At 39.4% G+C, this 23,540-nt stretch overlaps 1 protein-coding gene across 1 annotated transcript in view; it reads right to left on the reverse strand.

The window, feature by feature from the left end:
- The window catches only part of LOC146513612 (uncharacterized), a 70,924-nt gene that overhangs the window by 34,720 nt on the left and 12,664 nt on the right, over positions 1-23,540 (reverse strand). Inside the window, exons 8-10 of the mRNA XM_085168242.1 lie at positions 22,963-23,077; positions 22,686-22,803; positions 14,745-14,857 (exon numbers count right to left, since the gene is read on the reverse strand). Coding sequence (XP_085024368.1) covers positions 14,745-14,857; positions 22,686-22,803; positions 22,963-23,077 — 346 coding nt within the window. The remainder of the gene's footprint in view (positions 1-14,744; positions 14,858-22,685; positions 22,804-22,962; positions 23,078-23,540) is intronic.

The raw sequence follows: 23,540 nt of genomic DNA on the forward strand, positions 1-23,540 counted from the left end.
CTGGAAGGTCGCCGGTTCGATCCCCGGGCTCTCTGTCCTGGTTGTTGTGTCCTTGGGCAAGACACTTTACTGGTGTTGGCCAGAGGGGCCGATGGCGCGATATGGCAGCCTCGCTTCTGTCAGTCTGCCTGTCAGCAGCAGCTGTGGCTACAACCGTAGCCTCTACCAGTGTGTGAATGTGAGAGTGAATGAATAGTGGCATTGTAAAGCGCTTTGGGTGCCTTGAAACGCGCTATATAAATCCAATCCATTATTCTACAGAGTTTTGGGTTTAACTTCTAATTCTTAGGTTCTTATAAGCTTCAGTTCCTACATTTGAATTTATTTTTTGTGTTTTCTTCCTTTTGCTCTTGTACGCTCCTTTTAGCTGACAACTTGTGTTTGATAGTGCCAAGTGTTAGTCTTGGCATGATCAAATGATGTATAGTAAATAAACATCCAGCATCATAGGCACCTGATATCCTCCTGCAATTTACCTTAAACAGGGAAGTCATTAAGTCAAAACATGGTTCAACTTGTTTAACTCCCATTATGAGTCATGTCCTAAATCCTGAATGTGTTTACAATATCTAATCTTAACCTCTTAACTATTACGCCTCAAAAGGACTCAATCATCGAGCATCAGGCTCCACGAGAGCAAACAAACACATACACCTACACTTCTATTTGTCACAACAGTCTGGGCTTACAATAACACTTAAATAGCCGAGGAGATCATCTCCTCTCAGACAGTATGTTGTCATTTTTCAAAAAGGAGACGGCAACTAAATCATTCTTGCGGTTTGTTTTTGAATGTTTGTCGCTTTGTGTGCATGAAACCGACAGACCAGAGAAGCTCCATTATTATTGGCATTAATCGGTGGTTTGAACTGCAAACAGCAGTCAGTAACTGATGACAGGGGAGTTGGGTAAAAAACAAAAACAAAAAGGTCTTCGCATGTGCTGATTCAGTCACTAATGTGGACAAAGAAATGAAAAGTCCCTTTAGTGTATTGGTACATCAATGGCTTAAGAGTATAGAAGCCATGACAGGGCAGGAGTAAGAGAATAGATGTTGCAGGGTATGAAGAAAGGAGGAGGGAAAATAACAGCAAAGAAAAGGCCTGAGGAGGATGGAGGCAAAATGAGAAAGAGAGAGGACAAGCTGAATAGAGTAGGAAAGAGTTTCACAGGAGAGGATAAGTTAGAAATAAAATTGTAACTGTTCTGTTTAACCGTGAACTAAGTTTGAGCTAATCATAAAGTACATTTAAGTTAAAGCTTATGTAAGAACCAGAATACTGGAGGAAAAAACAAAACAGGACAAGAGACAGTGGACCCCACAAGTCTGGGGATGACAACTTGTAGGAAGAAGTTATTAACTTGTGATAATAACTTCAGGGAATAAGTTAATTATCTTGTGCAAACAAGAAACTAACTTTCAAAAAAACTTAATCTGATGAAACTTGGACAAAGAGGATTGGGAGAGAAAACAGGACATAATGGATGGGAGTGGGCCTGTTTGGCCCCGATCCCCTTTGACCCATGGGTATTGACCTCTACCACACCCTGTCATTCAAAGTGTGCCTCTTAATATGGCTTAAGCCTTACTGCAAGGTCAAAGTTCATCCCCAAAGGGCTAAAGTTCTAACAAGAACTCCAGAGGCTGAGATGCATGAGTAATAAGTAACAAGTAAAAGGCAGGATATGATAAATGTTAGCTTTGACACTGTTAATGTTCTTAGTACAGTGACTCAGAGAAAAAGGGGAGGATGTGCTCAGTGAAAAAATAAACAAGAGCAAGTGGATGAAAAGAATCAAAGCAGTCATTTATCTATTTTCTAACATGTAATTACAGCTGTCAAACTACACAGATGAAAGAATCTAAACAGAATGTGATGCTGCTCATTTAAACCCACAACATTAATGCCATGCCATTGTGACATGATGATAGCTCGGTCTAACACAACACCTTTATCCAACACAGTTAGATAAAGGTAAGTTTGTTGCCTCCATTATCACCAATCAGTCAGGTCTACCCTGTAATTTCTCTGTGGGTCAGTATGAATGCAGATTTTACATCCTTTGTTTGTTTTACCATTTTTTGTTTTGTTTTTTAAGCATTTTCTATTTTTAAAAAAATGAAGCAGAGAAAACCATTTTACCCTGTTTGGCAAGAAAAGAGATGACCCAAATGTATGTGTATGCAAAACATGAATAACCCCTTTAACAAATTATGCCCTAGATTTTAACGGAAGTAAACATAATTAAGACAATCCATTAATTATTAAGATGGCACATTCTCTGCTCGAGTCTGAAAGCCAAGTTCCAGCACACAATGTAAACAAAGGTGCTTTATTCACATACATGAGCACAAAACAGTGCTTCTTTCCTGCTCTTATTTGATCCCACACAAGCACGTTTCTCCTTTTACCTCTATTATATAGCAATACACACATACTCCAGGATAGCCAGAGGGACTCCACAGGGTGTAACAGCAGAATAGGTCAATGTTGTGTTGGAGTATGTGAACACACACACACACACACACACACACACACACACACACACACACACACACACACACACACACACACACACACACACACACACACACACACACACACACACACACACACACACACACACACACACTTCGAGAAAAGGAAAGCAACCAAGCAGGAAAACCTTGAGGGTCTAACCCTGGAGGAAAGTATCCGGGGCTCAGTATGATCTGAGCCAGCAGTGCTTTCCTTTCTTTCCTTTAAAAAGATAAGCTTTTGTCTTCACAGTCTTATCTCCTCTCCCACCTGCAGCCTCTAATCCCATTATCCAACACATTTATACACAAATCACAAATAATTAATAAGGCTCATAATTTCATCCAATTAAGGACCGTGTGCAAACAAGCGCAGAATTTCAAACCAGCTGCCTGCGTCTCACTTAATGAGGAGACATGAGGACACGGAAACTGTTGTTAAAGTCTCTTGCTTTGTGTTTTTTCTGTGACAGCTCCTAACTTATGAAAACATATTTAGATGCAATATCAATATAACTATTCTTTAACTTAAAACAAACTATGCACATGATGAAACAGATTCGTTGGATAGCCTATAAACTGATTAACAGAACAGATCAGTAATCCAACAACTATGTCAGTGATATTTTGAACAGAAATGACATTTTCCATTTCTTTAATTCTGTCATATGTTGATTTGCTGTGCTTTTAATTTCAGTCTCATGTCATATACCATTGGTAGAATTACCGTAATTGTCGGGCTATAAGCCGCTACTTTTTGCACAAGCTTTTAGTCAGGTGCGGCTTTTCTATGGATTGTCCATGATTTTTGTCATATTGTAAGACAATTTGTTTTGTTTGTTCCGCTGTTGTACGGCACTACGTTGCCTGGCGGAAGGGCATGTGATCAGACACACAATATCGGGGTTCAAGAGTGGTATGTTGGTCACATGTCCATCCGCCAGGCAACATAGTGCCATACAAGTAGCACGAAAAAAACTTCAAAGTAGCGCTGGATGACGAGCGGCAATAAACTTGCGAAAAGCAAGATATGCTCAACTCCACCGGTGGAATCTGACAGCGTGGAAAAGTGTGAAAACATCCATGATCACCAACGGATTTCGAAGGGCTGGACTGCTGCATGATGGAGAGGAGGACACCGCCACGGCCCTTCTGAGGGTGTTCGACTCCGACACTGACAACGAGGATTTGTTTGGTTTTGAAAGTGACAACGAAGGAGAGAAGCGGAGAGTGGATGACGAAGCCATCCTGAGCCTGTTCATATCCGACACTGGAGAAGAGGACTTTGGTGGTTTTAGTGGAAGAAGAGAAAGATGGTGGTGAATGACTGACTTTTCTTCTCGTTAAAGCCGTGTCACTGCACCTGAGCCTAAAAGGTAGTCCGAATCTATTTTTCTGGTGATCTGTAGGTTATTGTTATGTACTACATTTGTTACTCGTTTATGAAGCACAGTACATGTTTCGTACTTGTAATTACCGCTACTTGTACATATACCTAAAAAGTTATGCAAATATGTACCCATAACTTGTTTTTCAAAATATTAATAAAAGGGGTGTGTCTCCAAACAGCCATCTCTTTCCTGACAATTCCCTTTGTGCATATTCTCTTACATATGATAAGTCAACATTGAAACACCTGCGGCTTTTAGTCAGGTGCGGCTAATGTATGTACAAAACAGGATTTTCCCCTGATTTTAGCTTGTGCGGCTAATATTCAGGTGCGCTTTGTAGTCCGGGAAATACGGTAAATGATTCTTCAAGGGTTTTTTTTGGGACCGAGCACATTGAAATAACAGTACATAGATTTAGCCCCGATTATAAATGAGGTCATATGTAATAGTAAAGATGTTGTAGTGCAAGACATCAGAGACGCCAAGGAACTGTAGACCACTCCAGTGACATAAACCATTTTGTACCTTAGAAAATATGGAAGCTACTACTTCCTTGATTGGTTAATTTGCGCTATTGTGTGACTTTGTATTTTATTGTGTTAGTTTTGAGTACTATGTTAAACTGCAAATGTTACACTGCTTTCTTGAGGTGTGTTTTTTTTTTCCTATGTAAAGGCAAGTGGTGGTGAAAATGGAGGCGGAAGAATTTATATGATTTCAAAACATTTTTAAAATTAGCAAAGAATACTGGGTGAGATTCGCTGTTGGGTAGAGAAGTCCAATGATGCCAATGACAATCAAGCAAAGGAAGAGGAGAGGAATGTATGCAGACTAAGTGAAATAAAGATTTCCTGGTAAAGACAGGTGTACTTTGAAAGGACTACCCAAAACAACTACCCTGACCGACTTCTTCTGCCTTACAACACAAATCCAGTTAATAGAGAATTACATGGACTGATTGAGTAGGTGTTATTCCAAGTGAACTACCAAAGACAAACTAAGAGGAAGGACAATTACAACAAAGCCTTAGGAGAAAAGCTTACTAGAAAGCATTCTCAACTGAAAGGTCATCGGTGGGATAATGGAGGTTAGAAAGGTGACATACTTGGGGTACTAATCAATAAAATTCAGCCCAAAGAATCTAGACTACCAAAAACCAACAAAAGATGCCCCAGATAAATTCACACACACACACGATGAACTTGGTTGTTACACAAACATCCGGCCATCCTTTTCCGCTTCTACTTATCAGGGAGGACTGGAGCCTATCCCAGCTATCACAGGGTGAGGCGGGGTGCTCTCAGAACATGTCGTCAGTCTGTCACAGGGCTTCAAACATCTCTATACAATATTTTACTTTAGCAACTCCGATTGCTGTTGAGAAAGGCAATAAATATATTAATCTCAGCCTGACCTTTTTGCTAGCAAGATTAAAAAAAAAGAAGAAATAAATAAATAAATAACAAATCAGTGAGATCACAGACACAATCGGTGGAAATTAGCTTTCTCCAAAGGACAGATGGGCTTTTCCCTTTGCGACAGAGTGAGGAGTTCAGTCATTCAGGAGGGGTTCAGAGTATAGCTGCTACTCCTCCACATTGAAAGGAGCCTGTTGAGGTGGTCACCTCCTGGGTTCATGTTCCGGTGTGCCAAAAAGTGATTGCTGAGCAAAAGGTGAATGTCTTGTTGGCCTAAAATCTATGAAATATTTGTCACACATATCTCTTGTGAATGCCATCTAGCCATTTTAAGCCAGAAACAACATTTCTGTCATGAGGCAGAAGCTGCAATCAGTTGTTGACAACAAGACTTTTATATATTCTTTAATTACAAAAGTAGAATTCTGACATTAAAAATGTCTTTTACAAGAGAGATCAAGCCAAGAGAGTAGAAGAAATTGCAACCAGTGTAAAATAAGTTGATAATGATGTGGAAAACAGTATGTACAATAACGCAGAGTCATAAAGACATCTGCAAAACAGGTCATTTCTTTATTTTTACGTATAACCCCTTTGGAAATCCTGTTGACTTTAGACTATTTACCAATATACGCAAACACACAAACACCGGAAAACATGATTTGAAACTCTGGCCGAGCGTGTCCTATCGGGTGGACGCACCGTACTAAACCCAGGATACAGTGGAGAGATTTTAGCTATTGGCTGATCCTTAACTATTTTTCAAGTGGTTGTCACGAACTGTAGAACAATGTACATCATTCATAATGCACAACACACACAAAGCAACTTTTCAAACAGCTTTTCATCTGGACACTTGCAGTAGTTGTACAAGATTAATTTTTTATTTTTATATATAAATAGGTTAGGGATGCACCGATACCGATACTGGTATTGGGGCCGATACTGTAAATAAGTTAACCGATACCATGAACCGTTAGCACAGGGTTAGGCGAGTGAGACTGGTGGCTCCAGATAAAAAAGAGAAACTGGAGGCTGCTGTAGCTAGGCTAAACAAAATGTCAGCAGTGTGGACCGGAACAGCCAACTTTAACTCAGGTTTTGGAAAAGCGATGAAAAATGTCAAGAGAAAATCCACGGGCAGTTAAAATAACAGAGGCTCTGACTCATTTTATTTCTCTGGATGACCAGCCAATGCCGGTCGTGGAAAACATAGGATTGCACCGTCTTCTCAGCATACTCAAGCTGCGATATGAAATTGGACACTCTGCAATAATTTAAAAGTTTATTTTATTCTCAAACCTAATTTGTATTTATTTTATTCCAAACAGAAGTGTTTATTTATTATTCTGAAAGCTCGAGACAGTGCCAATAGTTCAGTGATATTTTGTTAAATTACAATGTGGAGACTCTGCAATAATTTAACAGAAGTGCTTATTTTTCACTTGAAATTTTTTTTTGTGGTCATTTTTATTACGATTTTATTTTTTATCGGCAGAGAATAAAATAAAACCTGTCTTCCAATTCATTGCATTTGTGTGTGTGTGTGGTAGAAGTATTGGTTTTTGTACTCAGTATCGGCAAGTACTCAGATCCAAGTATCGGTATCGTATCGGTTTGAAAAAATTGGTATCTTGCATCCCTAAAATAGGTCACAAACTTTCGACTCTGACAAAATAAAAAAAACAAAACAAAAACAAAGCACCTCTCTTGTCAATGTTTGTGTGTGGTCATTCCAGTTCTGAGGCCATTAATTTTTTGCTAGCTTGTTCCAACACAGACTATTTTCAACTATTTAAACAGACTAATTTTAAACCCCTCTACTCTAAGAGAATGTTCTGTTAAGGTCTATGAGCTGTGAAAGAATCATACTTATTTTACATTATCTTACTCCACTGTTACGCTGTCTGAAGCAGAAATGACAGCAAAAGCATAAAAAATGTAATACACCAAGTTGCAAGGGTAGTATTGTGTGCCTGAATCATTTATCATAAACCAAGGAAGCACAGAGAGGGAGGAAATGGTGCCGTTACCGTTTTCACTAAATGATCCTGAATAGATTCTGACGCAGTCTAGCCACACATACACACACACAAACACCCCCCCACACACACGCTAATATACATAAACTACTGCAGTGTGTCCGCAGGAGCCAAATAACAGATGGACAAAGAGTCAAGGTCAAAAACGGTGTGAAAAGGGGATAAAACAGATTTAGAGAACAGATGGACACAAAATTCACCAGATAAAATGTTAACAGTATGATTGCCTTAAAAATAACCTCCCAAAACCCCACTTTCATCTGGGTCAAAAAAGTAAAACTGTTTGTGGTGCTGGATGTTATAAATGACTAATATGAATAGAAAATAAATTAACTAATACCAAAGAGATCTATAAAACAGTGGCTAATACACTTTTGACATAAAAAAGGTAAAATTAGTGCAATTTGAATTTGAACTCGAAGGTTTGATATTAACAAAACTTTCCTAGAAACTGCTGGATGAGCCAGTAGACTATGTTATGTTATACAGGTTTGCAGCAAACCTCTGCTATTCTCAACTAATAACAGTCCTTACCCTCTCCTAGTCATTGATGTGGTAATTTTAGTGGTAGTTAATAACTGAATTATTCAGAGTTCCAAATGGGTATTACATTATATGAGAGTATTTAAATTCAAATGTATGCAGGCTACACAGCACTGGTTGGAGGAAACAGTTTGGGGGCACTGAATAAAATGAATGCTGAGTCACTGCACTTAGGCTCAAGAAGCAGGCGGACAGGAAGAAAACAGCGTAGGTATCATGGGAGCCTGCTGAGGAGAACAGGACACTGGCATCTGCTACTACACCAGGGGAGGTGTGGGAAAAAGAAAAAAAAAAGAAAAAGGAGAGAGACATATTAGGGCGAGAGAGGAAATGGAAGTACAGCACAAAGAGGAAAGGAGAAATGATGAAGTGCAGCAGAAGCCTGAAGGGTGAAAAGAGGGCAACAGAGAACCTAATAAAAAAGGAGAATAATAGAAGAGCAGAGAAGGACAGGAAGAGGACAGAAAGCAGAAAGGTCTAAGAGGGGCCAGGATAGGGACAGAACAACATCTATGCGTTCTCAGTGCTTCTCAGCTTGACTCAGCAATAAAGGGAGAATTGAGTGACTTCAGATTATGCTGACTCAGCCTGCTTTTGGACGTGACCCCAAGGCCCCTACGGTCACAGGATATACATTTTTTCCATGAAAAATGCTCATTAATATGCTATGCAGTTATAATTGTAAATAACAGAGGTTGTAATTAAAGATTTTATATATATACATTACCACTTTTAAAAACAATGAGCTTTAAGTGGCTTCAAAGAAAACTGCATTTCCAATATGACATAAACTGAAATGGCAGAAATGGCACAGATCATAGTTGATGATTAATGGAATTATTTTTGTTAATCATGAATCACATGGTTTTTAATGAAATGTCAAAAAAGCTGCACAAAAGGTCCATCTCTCTGTCAATCCTGCGCTCTAATGCCACAGTATTTTACTAGTCAAGAATCTTTAGCATCAGCATTTGGGGCTTTGATTACAGCAAAACCTACCTTTATTAAAAAACAAAACAAAACAAAAAAACTAAGAAAAGAAATTCCTTCTTGAACTAATCTGGATATTCATGGTAGGGCTGGGCGATATGGCCTAAAATTCCTATCCCGATATTCTTTAGCTGGATGGCGATATCCGATATACATCTCAATATTTTTTAAAAACATAAAGTAAGAACAAAAAGAGAGTTCTTAGTCAAAGCTGTGTCCCAGATCTCACATGGGCACTTTTATTAACATACAGCGCAAAGGTACATGAAAATATTACTCAGAAATAAATTATCAGCATTTATTAAATAATAATTCTCCATAAATAAATTAAAACAATGTTGTTTTTGTGCATAACAAAACGCTCACAATTGTGCAGTCAAAATGTAAATTAAAAGATGCTGAGCATAATAACAAAGACAGATTTCGCAGCTGCTCTGTTCCCAAGTTCTACTGCGTGACTGACAGCCTGGAGTTTGAAATCCTCTTTGTAACCACGTCTCTTACAGGTGCCATTTGTGGTCCCTGTCGCTACCTGATCCGTACCGGAAACCCGATCAGTACCACGCATGCGCAAATCTTACGTGAATTCCTCTGTTTGCCACCATTGTATGGGCTCAAATTGTATGGCGTTATTTTTGTGCCACTATTCTGAGCGCAAAAAATTTGAGTGCACGTATAAAAAAAATTTGCAGGTGCAAGTGTTGCATTTTGAGGAGAAATTTATTTTGAGCGAAGAAAAGCTAAATTTGAGTGAACAAAATTCATTGCTGCGTGCAAAAAATGTATTTCAATGACGAAATGCAACATCCCAGAATCCATCTCGTCCAAAACTCAATCGAGGCAGTGGCGGAGGAGCGCAGAATGGCGGAGTTTGAAATATTACTCTTTCTGGGTCACAAATTAAACCTTTAAGATATTTTCATGCGAGAATGGTGGTGTGCAAACTTCAAATATCTGCTCGATTCATCAAGACATCACATATTTGCAAAAGTGCTCTAATGTTTTCGGAGATGCCTGTTACCCACCAGCTGACCGCATAGCTGGACTGGCCATTGGGCATACCGGACATTTGCCCGGTGGGCCGATGGTGATTTTTCATTTTTATGTTTGTTTGTTTTTGTAACTGTATAAACAATGAAAGGTGGTGGATTAGCCAATTGGTCATGATCAACTCTCGGCTGGACCAATTACAACACATCCGTATTGAGGGGAAAAGGAACGCGATTAGTCCTGTACTTCAGCTACAATGAAAAAGACACAAAGCTGGAGTTATTCTGTCTTATTCTGTCTTTACGCTGTCAGCTGCCTCGTCTCCTCTCATTCTCTCCCCTCCCTCTCCTGTTGCTACTTCAATCATGAAACTGATCAATGATCAGCTGATCGTCTCTCTTGTTTGTTTATCGCCCACTTTGCGCCAGAAAGAGGAAACCAGCGGATGTTGCGCTAAACAACAACAGCAGCTTGATCAGCAGTTGTTAGAATTGATTTAATATTAATTTCTAGTATCAGCTGATGTTTGCTGGAGCCACAGCTGTAAAAGCTGCTGCTCATGATATCGGTTCGAATATGTGGTGAGGAAAACATGAAGGTGATACAAATCATACATATATACCAACAAGACTGTACGTCACTGTCACAACAGCGTTTGTTTTAATTCAAAGGCTTTATGGTTTTTCCTATAATACCTGGTGGTGTAGTCAGTGATTTTTTGTCAGTTCAGCCTTTTACATTACATTTAACCCGAGTGACCACCCGGTCAGCTGGTGGGTAACAGGCATCTCTGAAAACGTTAGAGCACTTTTGCAAATATGTGATGTCTTGATGAATCGAGCAGATATTAGAAGTTTGCACAGCACCATTCTCACATGAAAATATCTTAAAAGTTTATTTTGTGACCCAGAAAGAGTAATATTTCAAACTCCGTCACTCTGTGTTCCTCCGCCACTGCCTCGATTGAGTTTTGGACGAAATGGATTCTGGGATATTGCATTTTGTCATTTCGAGCTGATTGGAGACCAGAACAGCCAATCAGATTTTTTTGCATCCAAGTCTGTGATTGGCTGGTTTTGTGGCACAAATATAACGGTGTACACAAAGAGTTGAGCGCACACGGGCAGAAATGTTGAGAGCGCGAGAAACACATTGCGAGCGCAAATGCAAAAACTGAGCGACACGGGCTGCTATTGTGTGTGTGTGTGGATAATAGCAAACACTGAAATACTTTTTTTTTTTGCAGCTTTTCTTCACTCAAAATAAATTTCTCCTCAAAATACAACACTTGCACCTGCAATTTTTTTTTACGTGCGCTCAGAATAGTGGCACAAAAATAACGCCATAAAATTTTGGTCATAAATATTTTGTACTTGTAAATCAGGATTTTTATGTGTAAAAAGAATTTGTGTGTGTGTAAAAAAGATTTGTGTGTGGACCAAAAAATACGTGTGAAACTCTTCACTCAAGTTTCAAGTACAAATTTTGACCCTGTTTTTCTTCCTTTCATCTGTTTGGCCAATGTCATGTCAATCACAAATTTAACTATCCAATCAGAGAACAGATGAGTTTGGCTGTCGGAGGGATGCTTTTTTGACTGCAGGTCCTTGAAGGGTAATACAGTTTGAAGCTGGAGAATCTCTATGTAAATATCCGATAGAAGCTAGGTCCCCTAACTTTCAGTAGCTGTTGAAAGGATAAAGTTGTGGTATATCAGTGGTTAGAAATACCATTATTACTTTAGGATTAGTTTAACACAAAGTCAGGGCTGACCCGGGACCATTGCTGGTCCTTTCACATCGGAGGCAGCATGTGCTGCTAATGCTAACTGCTAACTAAAAGCCAAGGATCCAGAATTTGTTGCGTTGGCTGCTACACTCTGTGGGTTTTTGCAGCAGCTCTACCTGTATTAGATGCACCTGCTCCTTGTAGTTTCTATCTCTGACTTTATGTCCTCTACAAGAGTTTGGTTTTTTTGCCGGTTCTTCAAATATTCAATAAAAACATGTATGCTCATTCATAAAGAAGAAAGCTTTGTAACTATCCCCACTAGTGAAGATTGTCATTTCCACAACGCTGCAGCACTAAAATAGTAATCTTCAAATGTTTTCTTTTTACCGACCAGCTCCTCTTTGATAGCTGCCGTGTCCATCTTGTCGTTATCTGCAGGTGAAGTGATGCGGGAGGGGGAGTTGTGTTCAGTGAAGGAGAGAGGCGAGGCAGAGTAACGCAGCGTAGAGACAAAAGTGGATGAAAGAGAGGCAAACTTGTGGTTCCACAAGTATAATTATAACGTAACAGACTATATCGATATAAACGATATTGTCACATCTCTTATCTCGTATAAAAATATATCGATATATTTAAAAACGCGATATATCGCCCAGTCCTAATTCATGGTACGACACACGCACGCATACACAAAAGGACAATTTCATGTGGAAACTGACAAATTTTTTTTACAAAAATTGCTTTACTGTGTAAACAATCTTGGTATAAAAATAAAGCTGACACTTCAGAGCATAACAGCAGATGCCATTGTGTCAATGTAACTAAGGATAAAACACAGAAAAATATTTAGGAGATGTTCCTGGTCTTTTATGGCATATATTTTATGGCTAGCTCAGGTGGCAGAGCGGATCAGCCACTAACCGGAAGGTCGGTGGTTCAATCCCAGGTTGCTCCAGTCTGCATGCCAAATATCCTTGGGCAAGATACTAACCCCATGTTGCTCTCCGATGCATCCATCGGAGTGTGAATGTGTATGAATGTTAGATACTGCGCACTTAAGCTTAGAAGTGCTTGTGTGAATGGGTGTGATTGGGTGAATGAATTAGCTGTATAAAGTGCTTTGAGTGCTCGGACAGAGTAGAAAAGCGCTATATAAGAACCAGTCCATTTACCATTTACCATAACCCCATTGAAAATATGCTGCAGTAGATCAAAAAATGAAGAAAACCACAAATCAACCACAACTTAACATGTGGATTTTGGTCTTGACGCACACTGAGAGAGAGCATGAAGGAAGACTTTATCGTGGTGGTAGCAAGACAGAATTCACACCAATGTTTTCCAAAGGTGAAGCGTAGTTTTGGTCTTTTGTTGCTGGTGTTTTATCTGTTTAGGTTGTTGAAATGGTCGTGTGAGGTTTTAGCTGAGATCGGGACGTTTCTTGCAAAATACATTTATATTTAAAGAATTGATTTCAGGATTTATTGAATGGATATTGGATTTTTCAAATTAAAGTCCATTTGAATTGAGAAACTGATTTTTTAAACCCACCACTGAACAAATGTTAACTTATCTGGTGCACATGTTAACGTTAGCCATTAAAAATTTGACATTTACTCAATAGGCACTTTCAATTTTCTTTTTATAATAATTTATTAAAAGGTGTTTTATCTTTTGTTGTAGCCAGTTGCAAAGTTTTAAAATCAGACAGTTACTTGCTAAATCTTTCTAATTTAGTATTTTGTAACTTCTCCATTTTAGCCAAAGTTCATTTTAAATTTTTTAATCAATGTTCTCCGAGCATAGTTTCGGGTATGTGGCAGGTAGATTATGGAAAACTTGCCACAATTCTTTTGTGGGTTTAATAATTATTGTCTTTGGCCTTTTCATGTAATACCAGTATGACTTGATGCTGCAATTAGTGCTCTGTGGGGATGTACTTGTTGATGGAGGATAATTTGATCTTCTTGGGCCGAAGAACGTTTTTTTGTGACTGTGGCAGACTGTTCTGGGAAGTTCAGGTTGACTGTAAGTCATGTCTAAGTCTTGCTTCATGAACAGATCTATTTTCCAAGATGAACAATGTTCTAAAGCAGAGGCACTTTGTTTCAAGATTCAAGAGGCTGAAATGCTAATGAGAGTGTGGACCACACATCAAGAAATGTGTAATGACATTCTGATTATTCTTAAGCGTCACTGGCAGACAGAGTGAGTGAAAATGTAAAAGAAACGGACTGTTGGATTCTGTCAGAGGCAGTAAATGAATCAGCTTATTCCCCCCCCCCCCCCCCCCCCCGTTGTCTTCAGGGCTAGACAGTCAGACAGGCTGGCAAATAAGGATGACTCATCCTGACTCTCACACACACACACGCGCACACACACTTGCCCTTCTTTCTGCTTTCCCCACTACACTGACAAACAGCCCTGCAGCTACCAACATGTGACTCATCTCTTAGCCTTTCTGAGTCTGTCAGGAAGCAGCCCAAATACACACACACACACACACACACACACTCTTAACTGTTTTTTGTGAAGATGAGACTCCAGTGGTGAGGGGTTTCCATGTCTTGTGGAGGTGATACCTGAACAACCTTCAAAAGAGATAAGCTCCTTTGTTATGTTCAGTTATACCAGAGACGGCTGAACTGACACACGCATGCACACAGTCTCTAGGAGATGTCAACTGACACCCAGAGTCAGAGTGCCTTACCAGCATATATATTTACTTTAATTTGAACATTTCCATAAAAGCTAAATATTTTGATTTGTTTGTGGCAAGCAGCAAAACAACAGACATTCAAAAGCCTTCAGTAAGAGACAAAAACCTAACAAGCAGTTTAACATTTATAAAGCGGTAAACTGTAGGAAAAAAGGGACTGAGGTGAACAAGGGGCAACTGTTTTCACCCTGTTGTAGCAGAGTTCTCACAAACAGGTTTGTGAATAAAGTGTGTGTGTGTGTGTGTGTGTGAGTAACAGGATCAGCATGTGTGCCACTAAAGGTTAAGTGATGAATGAGTTACCAGAATTTGAAAGGCTATTTGCGGAGTGCCCCAAACTGTCCCTCTGCTTTGTAGGTTTCTGCCTAACAAAACTTGTTCTGGTTGTGAGTGCATGAGTACCTGCTTTTGGTTCATTGTGGCTTTCTTCCAGCTCCAGGCTGTTCATGCATTTAAGCTCCCAGTCTTGGACCTCTGTATTCCACAGGGCAGGAACCAACACCGTATACTGGGCCCTTTGATTAAGAGACAGTACAGGACACATATGATAATACAACTTCTGATGTAGTATTCAATCTGCTTACATTTGCATCCAAAGTTATTCAAATGGATTCGATATGGTTTCTATAATTTAATTTGGGTTTATTGCTTCCAGTTTTTAAAGGAAAGATGATTGATAGGCGAGAAAGAAAGTGTCAGTCTAGCCCCAGAGTTCACTGCAAAAGGCATCTGTGTTAGAGAGGCAGATCATCTGTAACATACAGATTTGTAAAGTAAAAACTGGATCTTGGATAAAGAATAACTTATCTGTATGAATGATTTATGCATCGGGGTATCAGCTTTAAGAACATCTAGCAAAAAATACCCCGACATCAATATGTACTTAACACAGAGTCCTGATACACATATTGATCTTCAGTTCGCTCTAAAAGCAGACAAGAAATTTTAGTTAAAAACCATTTTTAACTGGAATTGGGATAGATCACATGTCCCAGCATAGAATGACAGATGGCTGCACATAACAGCCAGAGCACTTTCCGGAAAATGAAAATCGAGTGAAATGAGTGGGAAGAAGATAGATGAATGAGGCAAAATTCTGATGGATCTGGGTTTTTGTCAGCTCATTAAAAGATCAAGCAAACGTTTCAGAGCCGGTGATGTGCTGCCAATGTATGATGAGCAGAAATCCTTCCTCACCAAACCAAACTGATGCCATAAACATACACGACACACAAAAAGGTTCCAGTTTTTGAAGACCAGGCAAGAGATGCAGAACGCTTCTTTCAATTTTCACAAAACTTTACTTACAAAACTAAATAAACCACAATCCTCCGGAAGCTTGCACTACTAAAGAAACAGAGCAGACCAGTATTGCTTTTACTGAAACTTTGCCCCACTCAAGTTTGTAAGTTAGATAAGAGTTCTTTAATTGGACAAATAATTACTATAGATGTATAATTTGAAATGATCTGAAGTTGTATCCACATCCACTTTACTTACAAACTCTCAAAGCCAAAGATCATCGCTGAACTTCAGTGTTTAAGAGGAACACAGTGAAAGTGAAAGACATGGCTTTGGAAATAACATGTGATCTGCATCAAACTAACTTCAATGGTCTATTGTGAAGGTGTGGTTAAGAGGAGCTCACTGACTAGAGCACTTTCACCAACAGACGTTTTCAGCTCTATTGCCACAGGGAGAGATTCAGGAAAGGAAAGAAGATTCATTACTAGGGGTGGGGGAAAAAAATCAATACTGTGTAGTATTGTGATATTTGGTTTGCTAATAATGTATCGATACAGGGACAGCAGAAATTTATATTTTGTTACAAAAAAGGTTTTTGTGCTCTGACTTCAGAGCATGTTGATCCTTTTTCTGAGCAAGAATCCTGACATTCCTTCACTGTCCAAATGTGTTTAACTTTTTTTTGGCAGCAATAAACATGACAGTTTACTTATTTTAATTTAAGACATGTTTTATTTTAATTAAGTTTAAAACTTTTTTATTTAATGTAAAATTATATTTTGTTTTAATTTACTTTCAAATTCTTCAGTTGCTGAAGGGGCTGCATAGTTTTCATAAACTGCATAGTTCAGAATAGCTATAATTGTACCAGATGGTTGATTCAGTTAAGTTGGACTAGACTGTAATACAAACCGTTCAGTTTGTCAACAATAAAACTGAAATGAGAGAAAGACTGAGTGTGAGACTTTGTTATTAGATAAAATGAATATTGATCAAGTTTACCTTTATGTACAGAATCTGAATATTGCGAAATACTTTTTAAAAATTGCAATAATATCGTATCGTGCGTTAAGTATTGTGATAATATCGCATCGAGGGATGTATGGTGATTCCCACCTCTATTCATTACAGTACCTAATGACTCTTTACAATACAACGCATCGCATTATCAATATGGTAGAAATATATAATAAGGTTTAAAAAAAAAAAAAAAAAAAAAAAAAAAAAGGAACTAACATACTTTTAAAGTAGTTCAAAGTATATACCAGATGGTGATAGACAGATCTTTTAGAGAAACCACCGAGACGTTTCTGTCAACTTTCTCTCATAGACTGTATTTCTCAAAGAGCAAACATGCTCGATACGACACAGCACAAGGCTGATCAATCCCAGACATTTGTTTCTATCAGGTTTCTAAGAAAGTCCTTTAAAAGGTTTGATTCACTAAGAGCAACTGAGCAACCCTCAGTGTGAATGCAGCAGAGACGTTTTTGTAAGCCACCGTTGTCACTGTGAAACAAACAAATGATGTGTCAACCCCTCCAGCTGAACTAGAGTGGCAGTGTGGATAAATGAATGAATGAAAGGACGCATAGGAGAGGAAAGGGGGGGTGCAGAAAAGAAAATGAGAACACAGGGGAGGAGGGATAACCCTCACTGTTTTATGGGAATTGACGAAGGAGGGGGTAAACAAAAAAGAAAGAGATCGGACTGGTGGCTAAGAATGCTGTGTATGGGAAGTGAGTGGGAGGGGGTGCAGACGGGGAAGCACAGAGACAGGACTGCACAGGAGATACTGAAGACGGCACAATGAAAAGTAGCTACTGAAAGAAAGCGGTAAATGAGTCGGAGGGGTGGTGAAAGTTTCAAGGTGATTTGAAACAAAATTTAAAACAAAAACAAAATAAATTCAAGCCAATTTTATTTGAAAATGAAGACTATAAACCTACAAATAAGTAACTTTTAACTTGAAGAGTATTATATGTTTTACTGTGTCTCTCCAAATGCACCTAAAAGCAACATACTGAATAAGCACTGAATAGGTTTGCCAGCAGCCTCTGGAATAAACCATTTAAAAGCAATGCAGTGCATCTGGCTGCTTTATCAGAGGTTCTATAGTGCAGCCTCCTGACTCCAGCTAAATATGAGGCTGACTCCACCTCAAGATAACAACACTCATAAAAATAATTAACAAAATATGTCTGTAGTTTGTGGCAGTAACAGCTTAGGTAACAGCTTGTTAGTGGGCAGACATAAAAATCAATCCCCGCCCCTCAAAATAAAGAAAAAACAAACCACAAAAGGATTAGAGTGGAAACATTTCAGAGCAGACAGACAGACAGACAGACACACACACACACGACAAAGAAATGACATAATGGAAACAACCAAGGTGGAGTGACAGATAATGTCTTTTTAAAGATAAGAACTCTTTTGTTTTGAAAGTTCAATTAAAACCTTTGAGGTTAAAAAGCCTGAAATGTTTATCAAACACACGAGTAGACAATGAATCTTTTCAGCCGCTCCACCCAGAACACGTGTTTTACTCAGCCACAGCAGGTAGTTAAACAGCAACCTCCTGCCTATTTTTTTTTCTAAATTCATGTAAAACTTTTCTTTGAAACACGCATTTGAAAAACTAATATGTGAATTTGTGTGTCATGCAGGCCTTTTACAACTCAGATGGAAAAGTGTGAACTTTAGGCAGCACTCTATTTTATTGCCCCTCATCAACACATCATATTACACCACACAAGGAAGTCTCTGTGCAATCTGCCTTGGTGTTCTGTGCAGTAGAGGGTGGCAGTGACTCCAAGCGGTAGGAATTGCGTGAGCTGGGTGTGTGTGAGGGGTTGCACAAACTTGAACCCTACAGGACACGATTCCAGAGTTTTCATGACATGAAGCGCAGTGGAGCTCATTTTAGTACTGCAAACAGTTCACATGGAAGATAACTTGTTTGCAAACGTCTTACCAAGTAGTACTGAAACTGAGAAAAACAAAAAAAACAAAAACCCACAATGCAAATCGAAAACTGGCCGTTGAAATAGGTCTGCACAGCTTTTAACTTGAAGGTGAACATTCTTCATTTCCAGTTTGGGTTGTACTTTAAGCAGCAGTGAAACTTAAAACGAGTAGGTGGTGAGTGTTTGCAAACAAGTTAGCGTCTTCCAGGCAAACAAAGGGTAGCCAGGGCAGTCATCTGGCGACCAATCAAAAGGTTTTTGGTGCAGTGCATTCTGACCAATTTCACTTAGCGTCAAAAGCCAAGCTTTTCTAGGGGGCATAAACTCCACTGCAAAAACAGCTTTGAATTTTTGTGAATATGTAGACATTTTTTTCCACCTGAAAAATCTAGTTATTGCTTTTTTAATTTATTTGCTGAAGTTGCCAACCTGCAAGTTCTTTAGGTGCCGGCTTTATGCTAACAGACTGCTATAGCCTGTATACATTTAACAGGTCTTGTAAACAAAAGGTACATATATACATATATATATATACACATATATACACATATACACACACATAGGGATGGGTACCGGTATCCGGTGCCATGATGGCACCGGATGGCACCGCACATTTCGGTGCTTTTTTTTCCTGAGATGTGATACACTTTGAATTCTAGCCAATCATTTTACGTTTCCGAGGATAGTAGGCGGGTCCAGGTACGTACGTTCTTTTAGAGCAGAGCTACAGATTATTAAAAATGCTCAAGGCGAAGCGGTCAAAAGTCTGGCTGTACTTCACAGCAAAATATGCAAACTCAGCAGCCTGCAACAAGTGCTTTAAGGTGATACTGTGGAAAGGAGGTAACACCTGAAATCCGATGAAACACCTGACGACGCATAGCGTTTTTTTAAAAAGCCGAAAAATGCGCCATATTTGATAGCTTGCTGCGAGACCTCACACCGAGCACATCTACTGCGGGTGTGGTGCCTGTTATCGGACCCGGAGTTAGCAACATCCCCCAAAAACCCGAAGAGGAGAGTCCTGGCCCCTAGCCCTGCCAGTGTAGCAGAAATGATGAGGATGATGATGCAGCAGCAGCCGTTCTTCTCTGCTTGAGTAGCTTAATCTTGTTCATGTGTAATTTACGTTGAGTAGGCTAACCACGTTATTACATTAATGCATGTAAGGTGAACTAGCAAACATCATCATAGCTACATGCAGCTGTCTTCTTGTTTGATGGCAGATACTCCCTTCACCCTGGCCAAAAAGGCTAAAATGACCAAATAAAAAGTGGGAAACAGTTAAACATGAGAGGTTTTTGGACAAATTTTGTGTTTTTTCCATTGTTTAAGCACTGCTTCCAGCCAAGAGTGATGCCATATATGCCCTATAGCTGCAGAAAAGGCTAACATTGTTATCTTTTTACAAAAAAACAGCTGAACATGAGAGGTTTTTGGACCATTTTGTGTTCTCCATTCTTTAAGCACCGGTTCGAGCACCGTTTAAGCACCGGCACCGTTTCAAAAGTACCGGTTTGGTACTGGTATCAGATAAAACCTAAACGATACCCATCCCTACACACACATATATACACACACACACACACACACATATATATATATATATATACATATATCCTCAACAGAAAGAGAAAAAAAAAATCACTGAGTTTATCTTTTTTTCTTTTAAAAAGCCCTCATCACCATTATGTTGTTTTGTTTATACCAACAATGTGCACTACTTACAATATTAATGAGAATATTGATCATTATCATTATCGATAAAATCCTAGCGATGAGCATAATCATAACAAATACTGTGTTCAAGACACGTGGCAGCTAACAGCTAACAATAAGGGAGAATGTCATTAAACCCAGCCTCAGGGGGTCACAAGCTAGCGTATTCCTAGTGCTGGTCCCAAGCCTAAAAATAGGGAGGGTTGTGTCAGGAAAAGCATCTGGTGGAAAATCTGTGCCAAATCAAAACATGTGTATCCAGCCGCTGTGCCAACCGCTTGGAACTAAAGGGGCAGCCAAAAGTACATACTAGAGTTTAAAAAAAATTTGAATCCATTTTCAGTTGATAAAGAAAATAGATTTTTATAATATAAAAGAAAAAGTACGCTAATGAATTCAACTGGAGCTCAGTAATACAATTTTAGGGTAGATAATTGAAAAACAATTTTCCATAAGCTGCTGACTAACTTACTATGCAAATCTTTTTAAAGACCAGAAAGATGAAGAAAAGGGAGAAAAACATCTATTAAACTCACATACCTGGATCACGGATACAAATCAAATGATAGAGTTAAGAGCTAAATTAGCACTTACATGCAGAACAGCTGTGAGTAATTCAAGAGTTTTAACAGCTTATACATATTGATGCATAAGAATGTGATATCTCATTGTAATCTGTAATCACCTGAGATTTAAAAAAAAAAGTGAATGAAAAGAAAGAACAATGAGAAGTGGTTCTAAGAGTCCCTTGAAAAACAAATAGCAAAAGTTTAAATGAAAGAAAGAAAAATAATGTATGAAATACAGAAGCTGCTCCTTGACTGGTGATATAGGCTGTGTTTGGAGTCATTATTACAGCCTACGTCTGAGATGACAGCTGACTGACAGCCAAGTGTAGACAGACAGTCACATGAGATGGATGAGCCTCTCAACCACTCATTAATCAGAATGGCCTATGTGGCTGCATGACAACACCCATTTATACCATTCACAGAGTAAAAGAACTGAGAAGCTTAAAGAAAATTAAGGAGAGGTTGAAGATCTCAGCCCCTCTCCTCCTTCATTTTTGTCCCTCTCTTTTACCCCCCCCCCCCCCCCTTAAATTTTTTGTACCACCTCTCCCTAGCCATTTCCCTCTCTGACCCCCCATTCATCCCTTTTCCTTTCCCCACTTGCCCCCTTTCACTCTTTCTTCAGCAGTATCTTCCCACTGTAAGGAGATCCTGCCCTGGGAGACAGCCGGACCACTTAGTGTTGACTTCTGACCAAGCTTCTGCAATGATGCCAAGCAGGCAACAAGGACTTCTCAATGTGACGTGATGGCAGGCTGCCCACTGAACGCCAGGGCTAGAACAAAACGGGCCTGTCAGTGCTGCCCTTGATGCATGCTTTTACAAACTGCAGAAGAGGTTCACAGATGGATCGAAATGTTCTGTTTCTTTCCTTGTAACCTAAAAGAAAACACAACTGATTGCTTTTTTAAGCGGAATGTAAGTTAGCTATAAATGTTCCAAGTACATCATGATTAAACAGCTATTAAACTGTTACACTCAATAGTCCTGCATATTTGGTCCTTTCTAATCTACTTTGCAAGTCACTGGTGTGTATCTAGTACATATGCTCCATCTCTGGTCATGATAAAGTGCTTTATCACTACCTGTGACACAGTTACACCTATAGAAACTACTTGGCTGCGTTGCCTCCATTTGTCCAGGGTCTACTTTACAGATCTTTGTCCAAGGTAAACAACCTTGGGTCCACACAGTGTCACCTGTCTACAATGAGAAGCACACAAGAGGGTAGAATTTAAGTAGCTGAAGGGAGCTTATCTATTAAAACAAATATGATAAACTGAATTTTAATATTCACTGTGCAGCTGCACGTCTCTCACAGACAGACTGTATACACAAACCCAGTGACCCTGCTGAGTTTCCATAACTACAGCTCCACGTCAACAAAACATGTCCGTCGGCATGTGACGTTTATATTCAGCATAGTGAGAGAGAGACAGAGGGCTTCAACCAAAAGCACCATGGGCTGCCATTGAAGAAACTAATTTAGCAGAAAGGATGTTTAATCCAGACATGGACGAAAACAACCTCGCCAAAACACTAACACTCTATTTTTCCTGGAATGCTCGATGTCAAACATGTCCAGTCTGATGAGCTGATTGATATTCATGAGCTGCCTGGAGTTTTATTTAGTGCCTAAAAACTGAGCCCTTGGCTCTGAGAAATGTGCAGCACATTGTACCCATGCAGCTCAAGCATGAGGGTGGTCTGGGAAAATATTAATGCATGAAAGCTAAAGACATGTGACAATGATAGATGTCAGAAATAGAAGGATAACTGTGCACTAATGCTACAACAGCAGAGCATTCAGAAAGCTCAAGCTCAAGTCTCATTTTACTTACACATCAACAGGTACTCTTAACAGCAGGGGTAATATTGCTCCTTCATCCTTCAGGTCCATTAGTCGGGGCTCCAAGAGCTCAACGATGGTCAGAGCGGTACGGAAGACAGCTGACAAGCCTGTGGGAAGAACAGGAAGTTAAAGCAGTAGTTTAACATTTTAGCAGTTTTTGCTTTTGTGCCCAGATTAGATTAGAAGATCACTTTTACTGTCATCTTTACTGAATCTGCAGGCCAGCAGCCAGTTACCCAAGCGAAGTTCTGTGACTGTGCACCCACCGTGTAGAATGATGAGATCCCAGACAGCCAGAACAGAGTCCCAGCAGGGCAGGGAAGTGAAAAGGGTCAGGAACCACGGCATCACAAAGTGGACTGACAAGATTCCCACTGACTCCTGAAGGGAGGATGGAAAAAAAACAAAACAGGAAGGACTGATTTGGCATGACCCTTTAGTACTGATTGCCAATTTCCTTACTGAAAAATCCTTCCACTACATAAAATGATAACAGTCATACCACGCAACCTTGCAAAGGCTTTTTTGGTGTTTTCCTGTAACCATATACTTTAAGAAAGAACACACACTCTGGTTATTTTATGACAGTGTGGCATTCAAGATGCCTCCTGGCTGTGTGTGCTCAGGTCTGGTGTGTGCAGCACAAGTACAAAAATCTGTTTACAGCTGGTTTGCCTCGACTCTGATGAACAGCTCTACTACAAAGGAAATGCTGACCCCTGATCTCTAACAGGCTTCTTCTGTAAGGGGAGGAAAAAACTGCCTACAATAAACCCCCTGGTGTGTGTGTGTGTGTGTGTGTTTTGCCTTCAGAGACAATTAATCAGCACAAATGGTATCAGTG

This window comes from Neolamprologus multifasciatus, chromosome 7 (genome assembly GCF_963576455.1).
Source record: "Neolamprologus multifasciatus chromosome 7, fNeoMul1.2, whole genome shotgun sequence".
NCBI lineage: Eukaryota > Metazoa > Chordata > Actinopteri > Cichliformes > Cichlidae > Neolamprologus > Neolamprologus multifasciatus.